This window comes from Parasteatoda tepidariorum, chromosome 9 (genome assembly GCF_043381705.1).
Source record: "Parasteatoda tepidariorum isolate YZ-2023 chromosome 9, CAS_Ptep_4.0, whole genome shotgun sequence".
Lineage (NCBI taxonomy): Eukaryota > Metazoa > Arthropoda > Arachnida > Araneae > Theridiidae > Parasteatoda > Parasteatoda tepidariorum.
This window is the reverse complement of record NC_092212.1, coordinates 60,124,341-60,134,224: the sequence shown is the minus strand read 5'-3', so window position 1 is coordinate 60,134,224 and position 9,884 is coordinate 60,124,341. Positions and strand designations below refer to the sequence as shown.

At 31.9% G+C, this 9,884-nt stretch overlaps 1 protein-coding gene across 1 annotated transcript; it reads left to right on the top strand.

The window, feature by feature from the left end:
* Nucleotides 1-1,235: 1,235 nt before the first annotated feature.
* On the top strand, nucleotides 1,236-9,036 carry LOC107438077 (protein argonaute-4). Its single transcript, XM_016050248.4, has 3 exons — nucleotides 1,236-1,372; nucleotides 4,617-7,295; nucleotides 8,599-9,036. Exons 2-3 carry the CDS (start codon nucleotides 4,667-4,669, stop codon nucleotides 8,859-8,861), a joined length of 2,892 nt encoding a protein of 963 aa, XP_015905734.2. The 5' UTR covers nucleotides 1,236-1,372; nucleotides 4,617-4,666; the 3' UTR covers nucleotides 8,862-9,036.
* Nucleotides 9,037-9,884: the final 848 nt, after the last annotated feature.

Sequence of the window (9,884 nt, the reverse complement as noted above, 5' to 3'; positions counted from 1 at the left end):
ATGAAAATCCGTTTCTTAAATGTCGCCGTTGCAGATAATTACTACGTTATTATTGCTGCCACATCGATAAAAAGTGGATAACAGTTTTAATAAACCTTTTAGAAAAACATCGATGAAAAGTGGATAACGATTGTAATAAACCTTTTTAAAAAACATCGATGAAAAGTGGATAACGATCGAATAAAACATCGATGAAAAGTGGATAACGGTTGTTATAAACCTTTAAAAAAAACTAATTCAAGAAATGGAGTACCATAGCACAAAAAGTACTGAAATGTTTTTTAGCTTATTCAGGTCTTCAACTAACTCATCTCCAGACGTATATCTTCGAAATTTTTCTTCAGGCATGTTATTCACGAGATAAGGTGAGAATACTTTTTAAAATATTGTTCTCGCAGTATTAAAAAATATCAATATATAATGATAATATATTGCCTGATTCTAGTCAACACTGTATGGGAATAGCAGTCCTGTAATTATGGCTAAAATTATAAATATTTAAAATACCAATATATTTTTTGACCGGAAACTTTGTTATATCTATCATTTTAAATGAAACTTAAAAACTCTTCGCTTTCCACTTTTTTGAGGGACAAAAGGGGAATTTTTTGAAGGGAGAGGGGTATTATATCTAATATATTTTTTCACGCAGATTTAAACGGAGCTAATAAATTAATCTCGAAAATATCGGACAAATAGTTTAGAATTAATAAGGGTTTTATGAACAAAAAGTACATTTTTGTACTTGTACGTATTTATTCATATAACATTGCTATCTAAAGCAGAGAAGAATAGGGGAGTTTTTAGGTATCCTTTATAAGGACATGAAGCTTTTTATGAAATCAAAAATTGGATATTAAATTTTTCCGGAGAAAAAGTCTAATTTTACTGGAGTATTGAGAGAAGAAAAGTATTGGAAATTTGAGCTAAGTTAGATAAATTGCACAACAAGGGACAAAAAAATGCCTTTTATGAGAAAAAAAATACAATTGAATATTACTTTTTCCGGAGAAAAATTCTTAATTTCACTGAGTTAATGAGAGGAGAAAATTTGAACTAAGCTAGATAAATTAATTTTGAGTTTGTATTGGTAATTACAATTACATTAAAATATTTATATTCCTCTGAAACTTTTAACGTTACTTTCTTTTTCCAAGGAATGTTTGAAATCTTTACTGTATGAATCAATCGATTATTACTTTTTATCTACCTAGAGATAACGGCAATATTTTTATCGCTTTATTGGGGAATTTCCCTTTTTCAAAACGAAAATACGAACTGAAATCATTTCGTTTTTGTAGCAACATTTCAGTCTTCAGCGTTACTATCTGCATTGAAATTGAAACTGTGCTCTATGCCGTCTTATTTTGTTGTGAGTATGTTACGTGTTTTATTTTATACAGTCTCTGAAATAGCTTTTTTTTTAAGTAGATCAATAATTAAAAAGAGTTTAGTTTAGTTTAAATAACCTTTTTAAGCATCTGAAATTAAATTTCAGTTTGGATCCATAAATTTTATTTCATTATATTTTTTCAAGTATTGTTCAAGTGCATAATTCGTTAAATTTTATTTAAATATGATATTTGCATATTCTTATTCTATTAATTGTTTTGACTAATTTGACCTTTAACTTAATTTAACTTTTGTGAGAAGAAAAGCTTAGAATTTAAACTTTTACTAAAAATTTCATTTAAATATGATATTTGCATATTATGTTTCTTATTCTATTAATTTTTTTGACTAATTTGACCTTTAACTTTTGTGAGAAAAAAAGCTTAGAATTTAAACTTTTACTAAAAATTTTATTTAAATATGATATTTGCATATTATGTTTCTTATTCAATTGATTTATTTTTTTTTCTCACTAATTTAAACTTTAACATTAAATTTAACTTTTGTACCCCAAACTATAAGTAATAGTTGAAAGCAGAGTTTTACTTACAGAATATATTAGAAGAAAGTATAAACTGATATTTTACATTAAATATTTTTTTAAAAGAACTAACAACTACTTAAACTTCATTACCTTTTTTTTAGTTAGTTTTTATTATTATTTACAAACTAGCTCAATACCCGTTATTCGTTCGGGGTGAATAAAAAAAGAAAAGAATCAATAAAATCAAAGAACAAATAATAAGTATACTGAGAAACACAACTCAACCATGCTCAAAACTGAAAGCCATATACCGACACAATTTAAGAGCTTGATGTAAGGACCAGGTGAATGACATTTTTAGGGGAATTAATGAATTGGAGAAAGTAATGTCAATATGGGTATGTTTAATGTCACAGAACTGTTTTTGCTTTCACTTTTATCTTAACATAACTAATCCATATTAGTTTTTAGTATTCTTGAGTGATTTTTATTTCAAATTAGGAAGTAGTAAATAGAATGAAGCAAGGAATTATTAGTCTCACTTTCTAATAAATTGGTAACAAAATAATTCGGATACAACTTCTTTTTTCGTTCTTAAAATGTCATTTACCTGGTTCTTCCACTAAGTTTTTCAATTAATATAGCTAAAATGATTTAAATTTTTTTATTTAATATTATATGTTGTAATCTTCGGTGGCTTTACGTTATTGTTGTAAGCAAATCTCGGTGTTTGTTATTCATACCATTGGAATAAAGATAAAATGTATTTAGCATCACTTCGCATGATGCTATTGCTCGCGGTCAATTCATGATAGCTAAAATTTACCACTATTAAATAAAGAATTCAAATTTTTAAAGCAATTACTATTGTATTATTGAGGTTCACCGAAAAAAAGCTCAATCGTTTTGGGTTCCATAGCTGAAAAAAATTGGGAACCGCTGGGTTAATCACCCAGGAGTTACTTTTTTGGCATAAATTATGTCTAAGGATTAGTTTCTCTCAAAATTGACAGTGATAATACGTTTCAAACATTCGTTTGATAATGTAAATTTTTTTATTTTTAAGCACAACTCGAAAGTAATTTTTTTTGCACTGTCAGAGAGTAAATGGTTTGTTAAATTGATTTTGTTGCATTCTGCAAATAGTTTATAAATATAGCTAAAACACTATTTTTTTCCCCTTGGAATCTCAAAACATTTTAAGTTTCAATACTTTTACCGCATTTTGTATTGCAATTCTAAATTTTACCATCAAATAAAATTAAAAAAGTTTTTTCTAGTATGGATTTTTTTTTTTAAATTTTTAGATTGATTTTTCTCCTCAGAAAATAAAGAAAAGGTGGCAAGCTAGATGGTTTGTACGAAATGATGCAATACACTATTACGTTAAAATAGATGCGTTAGACAAAACGTATAGCTAAATTAAAGAACAAATTCTACGAAAAAGTCACCTCTTTCTCTGCAGCAAATTTCAATGAAATATTCATATAAGAAAATTTAACTGAAGACAAGAACATCAGACCAATAGCAGCATACTATTGCAGTGATGTATCATATTCCCGACATCATTAGCATATACATAACCTCATTTTCATCATATCTGCTTAGCTAAAGCTCATACTTTTACAATATAGTCTTATCACCCTACTGCATACTTATCATCCTACACAGTCAGAACCTCAATGATCCACATGAATAATCCTTTACTTCATTTGTATTTCAAAACCTCATCGAAGCACCACACAGATCAAGCTCAAGATGAATGGGAAAAGGGCCGCAAGCGGCCTGAGGTGCCAGGTATTTTATACAGTTTAAGTGCTTTTGTAAGCTAAAGTAGTAGGTTACAATATCCACTTGATAATAACAAATATATACTACCTTTTTTTTCCATGTAGGTGTTTCTTATATATAGACTATTTTTAGTGGAGAGGTATTAATAAGTGAAAAGAACTATTCCGCTATTAATTAAAGTAAAACGGGATGTATTAAATGTAATTAAGAAAAATGTACTGCAACTCAGAAAACTTTAAAAGGTTATCGTTAAGAACAAATTTGCACGTTTGTAATATTGTCCTGGAATCATTAAAATTGAGAGTTAGATATAAATTGTACAAATATATAGCTATGCTATAACTTCCTATACTAAGATCGCAAATTTATTGTTGCTGAACAACCTTGTCGGAATATCATCTCTTCACATTTAAAGTGGTAACAAAATGCATAATTTAATAGTTGTAGCTAGGTTTAATAAAATTGATTAAAACGCTTTTGACCACAACTACGTATGAATAAATACATAAAAACCCTAACATGCTTTACAAACATTAAGGGATTATAAAGTTGAATTAATGTTTGCTTATTCATATTTAATGGATATTAGGGTCCTGGTAGAGCTTGCAGTTTTAATTCCATTATTACATTGTACCACTATCAGAAAGCGTAAGAAATGACAGGTGTGTATCTTTAACATAGCCTCACAAAGCCAGCTGACTTCAAAGTACCAAGAGTTCGAAGTGCCCATTTTAAAATTTTATACTAGGACTACTAAGCTCTTAGATTAGCGAGTGAAATCCGATCGTTTAATCAAAAGCTAAAAAGTTGTTTCGCTGCACTGTACAAAGAACAAGTCAATAATATTTTCCTGAAGATTAATTGAATCTTGGTAAATATACAACAAGACATCTTAAATGTTCCAACTTCAGTTTTAAAATCACTTAATTCTTTTTTTATTTTTATTCAGGCTACTCAAGTGAAACTACTATAAACAAATGAAAGCGTTCTATTAGAGCTATGGCTGGCTCGAAAGAAAATCCAATTATAAGAATTAAAATTCTTAGTGCTCCAGATGAAGCTTATTCCCAAGTTTCTGATTACAGACGAAGTCTTCAGTTAATCGACAGAATTAATCGTTCTGACAATATGGTAATTACCACAGGATTTAGAATTCCTAGTGCTCCGGATGAAGCTTATTCCGTAGTTTCTGAATACAGCCGAAGACTTCAGTTAGTCAACAGAATTTATCGTCCTGACAGGATAGCAATTACTACAGGACTTCCAGCGAAACAAGCTCCTGGTGGACTAGGAAGAAAGATAAATTTGATTTCTAATTTGTTCACTATTATTCTTCCACGGGAAAGAAATATATATCGATATGAAGTAAAGATAGCAAGTTTTACTCCTGATAAAACATGCCTAACACCAACTAGTTGTAAAAATACTCTAGTTAATCGTAAAATCATAAACCGAATGTTAGACACCAATGATAATTTTCGCAACTCGTATGCTGTTTACGATGGTAAGAGCCTGATATATACTTCATCTCCTTTACAATTGGAATTTCCGTTCGAAAGTGATAAAATTACTGTTGAAAATGAAAATCTGAAAAAGATTGGTACTTTCAAAGTATACATTAAACCCGTAGAAAGTGAAAATGGTCCGGAAGAAAATGATGCTCATGATATGGAAGAAAACGACTATACTATACAATTAAGAGTTTTGCGGGAGCTGTTCAGAAGAAATATAAGTAATGTAAATGGCATCCAGGAGGCGCTGGTGGCTCTTGAAACAATATTCAGACATTCTCCTGCTTTGAAATACACTCCAATTGGCAGTAATTTCTTCCGTACAAATATATGCTCTCCATTAGATGATCAGATAGGCCCTCAATTAGTTGGTAAAGTAACGTTGTTTGGCTACCATCAAAGTCTTCGTTTGGGCCAATGGAACATTATGACCAATTTGGACACCAGTGCAACAACGTTCTTCACTAAACAACCCCTTGTTGAGTACATTGCTAAGTTACTTAGAATTCCGCAAAGTGAATTATCTTGCATATCTGCATTGAGAAATGACCAACTCCAGTTATTACAGAGTAAGTTAAAAAATTTAAAAATCGAAACATACCATCAGAGATCTAAACTTACATTGAAACACAGTATCTTCAAAATCACAGAGAAAAACGCATGGCAGATACAATTCCTCAAGAAAACAAGAACAATCATTTTGGACGAAGAAACTCAAGAATCAAGAACGATCATAGAAAGAAAGACTGTTACAGTTCACGAATATTTTAGAGAAAAATATAATATAAATTTGGCCTTCCCTCACTTACCTTGTGTACAAGTGAAACCAAAAAGTCAAAGAATATATCTTCCGATTGAGCTTTGTTATATTCCTGAAGGGCAGCACTATAAAAATGAGTTGAGCGATGACGAGAAGCGGGAAATGATTAAATTTACAGCAGATAATCCCGCTAGCAGGTTCCACAAAATAGTTAACATCAGAGATAAATGGGCCAATTACGAAGAAGACGAGTATTTAAATAATTTCGACATTGTCGTTGAACGAGACCCTGTACGTTTGTCTGGGCGCGCCATGCAAGCTCCAAACCTAAATTATGGAAATAGAAAAATTCAACCCAGAGGTGGATCGTGGAACATTAGAGATTTACAGTTTTATGTACCCTCCAATATTCGATCTTGGATTTTGCTTAATCTTGCTGAGCGGCATTGTAGATTTAATGATTTGAAAAACTTTTCCGATCAGTTGCAAAGAATAGGTAGAGCAGCCGGTTTGAATCTTGGACAACCTTCTGATATTAAAAGCATTGATGGTTCTAGATATGTCAATCTTCACAGAACACTTACTGATGCACGAAAAAAACAAGTCCAGCTGGTGGTGGTTGTGATACCTTTTAAAGATAAAACGATATACAGAAATGTCAAACAAATAGCTGAAGTCAAACTCGGTCTTCAGACGCAGTGCATCGACCATAACAATGCGAGAAAATGCAATCCTTCTCTTTTACATAATTTGTGTCTCAAAATCAATGCTAAAACTGGCGGAATTAACCACGTTTTAACGCAAGGAGAAATTCCAAAGATAATGGCTCAGCCTGTTATGATAATAGGAGCTGATGTGTCCCACGCAGGAGTGACAGATAAAAGTGGAATATCAGTAGCAGCTGTTGCAGGGAGTCTAGATATGATACTGTCACGTTTCGCCGTTGAATATAGACTGCAAAAAACTCCTGCAGCCAATAGGAGGTGTACTGAAATCATTCTTGAGTTAAAGGATATGGTGAAAGCATTGTTAGAGGTTTTTTATAATTGTACGATGGGGAAAAAACCAGAGAAAATAATTTTTTATAGAGATGGAGTGAGCGATAGTTACTTCCAAGAAGTCAAAGAGGAAGAAGTAAATGCCGTGCGACGCGCGTGTATGGAGTTGCAAAGTGATTATCAACCAGCTATTACGTTTGTCGTAGTTCAAAAGAGACATCACGTCCGGTTTAGACCAGAAGATTTCAGGGATGGAGCCAGACCAGAAGGAAATGTACCACCAGGAACAGTTGCGGATACTGAGATTGTGCACCCATTACACAGAGATTTTTATCTTTGTAGTCATCTAGGATTGAGAGGTAAACTATCTTTTATGATCTCTTATTTCAACTTAATAAAGAATAATTTAAATAAGCACTTTTGCTACTTTTAAATTTCAGAGCAATGGTGTGCGTAAAGCCACCATATATGTGTGTTTAAATGATTTAAATGAACTAGGTTGTAACAAATAAAATACATAAGAGTGTGGTAAATAGAGGAATGCCAACTGCTTCGCTTCCTGCAAAAGACTTAAAAGAGTGGTAAAGATCAAAAAACTAAACTTTGCAGAATTCGGTTACCAGCCCATATTTTAGGAGGCTCAACATGAGATTATAATAAATAATGGCCGTTTTAGGTGAGTATTTGAGTAATTTAGAAGCAGTGGTGGTTAAAATCATCACAAAATGAGTTTGCTGAACCAAATACCGCACTTATAAATTTTGCACCACAAAAGAAAATTTTTTGTTTTTCAGCACTAATTTATAATTTAGTGACCTTTTTAGTGATTTGTGACTAATTTAGTGATTTGTCCGTTTTTAAGAGATGGCTCTGCTGTTATGAATGTTTCATAGTGACAGCTGGTTTCGGTGGTTTCAGAGAGGTTAAACATCTGTCAATAATATTCAGTTTTCTATCGCTTTGAGTTTCATACAAAAACCCGGTTTTTTACTTTGTTGAATATGTCAAGTTTTGTAGTAACGAAGCACCATTTGCGGAAGGTTTTATGTTTCTGCTTTAATTGGAAGGAAATTGCAGCTGAAGTGCATCGAATTCTCGTAGAAGTTTATGGTAACATTGCTCCAACTGATAAATCATGTAGGGAATGGTTTCGACGTTTCAAGAATGGTGAATGGTAAGTGAAGAATGGTGAATAGTTTTTTTACACTATGTGCTGCTACAACCTATTGATTCCATTACGGGCGATCGTATAGGCTACAATTGATTCGTTTAAGCCGTGCATTACGAGAAAAACGACCAGAATACGAGCAAAGACATGACAAAGTTATTCTTCCGCCTATGTTTTTTAATTTTTTAAAATTTATTAAAATGTATTTTTTAAAATTTATTTTCAAAAAAATTTTTTTAAAGGGGCCCCTTATTATTGGCGTAGTAGATGGCCTAGTCTGGCCTAATGGGTAATCCAGCCCTGTCTTGCCCTGAATATAGCAACTCTGAAAATGTCACTTACCTGGTTCATCCACTACTCTCTTTAATTATCAACAATTAAGAAATCCCACAGTTTGATACCTTTCCTAGGCAACTTTTTACAGCATAATTTACCTGAATTCAAATTTTACGTGAATTTCAAAACACTTCTTAACTTTGATGACTGATTTTTAGGAACCAGCAGACCTGCGCATTACACGGTGTTGGAGGATGACAGTGAAATCTCAGCTGATGATCTTCAAAAATTGACATATTATCTATGCTATACTTCACTCCGACATTCCAAAAGCACATCCGCACCGGTACCCGTGACATACGCTGAACTAACTGCCAAGCGTACACTACTGTGGTTGTCCGCATTGCCTGAAGATCTGAGAGAAAAACAAATTGAGAGCCAATGGAATTCTGCAGGAGACACTGGCTGCTGTAGAACTTAATGAATCATTTAGGAATTCTATGTATTATGTCTGAAAACAACTGCTCCGTGTTTTAATGGGATTGTTTGAGTATGAGCTGAAATAATTAATTTATCTGCATTCGTAGAAAAACATTGTGATAAATATGAATAATATGAAAAATAATAATTAATTAAAAAATAGTAATAAACTTTGTTAATATGTTATGAATAAGACTATTGATGCTAACCCAACCCTAGCAACAATTTTATCTTGGCCCCAGTTGAGCTCAAAATTGGCTCAATATAGGTCCTATAAGAGCGTGCACAGAGGGACCAATATTGGAATGTTTAGATTTTTTACATTGGTCCTAGAATGGCATATATAGGGCTTACATTGGCCAATATTGAGCCTATATTTACCTATATCAGAGGTGGCCAACCTGCGTCTCGCGAGCCACTCTTTGATGGATTATTTGTGGCTTTCGATAAATGTACCCGAGTTTCCCTTCAATTTTTGTGATATTGTATTTTAAAAAGTTATTATCGCTCCCTATGTGTTTCAAAATGTCTTTTAAATTACTGAGAACAAGTATGAAAGACTAAGTGCAACGTTGTTCAATTCAAGGTGAGTTTTCCATTTCCAATATTAATTATGACACAAAAAGCATCTGGAGAGTTAGAATTAATCGAGATGCAAGAAGATCAAGCTCTACAATTAAAATGTAAGTCGAGGTCGATTACTGAATTTTGGAAATTTGAACCAGAATCGAAGTATTCTGAATTAAAAAAGGCTGATTGTAGAATTATTTCAATATTCGGAACAAAGTACTTATGTGAATCATTTAATTCCACTTTAAAATTCGTGAAATCCAAAAACCGATCAGTATTAACTAACCAGCATCTGAAAGAATTACTGAGAAGTGCTGTCACCAATTATTCACCAAATTTTAAAGAATTATCAAGTAAAATAAATGTGTTTAATTTTTAATATTTAAATTCAATACACATATTTTGTACTTTTGCTTATATGTTCTCAATAAATATAATTTATGTAAAAAAAAAA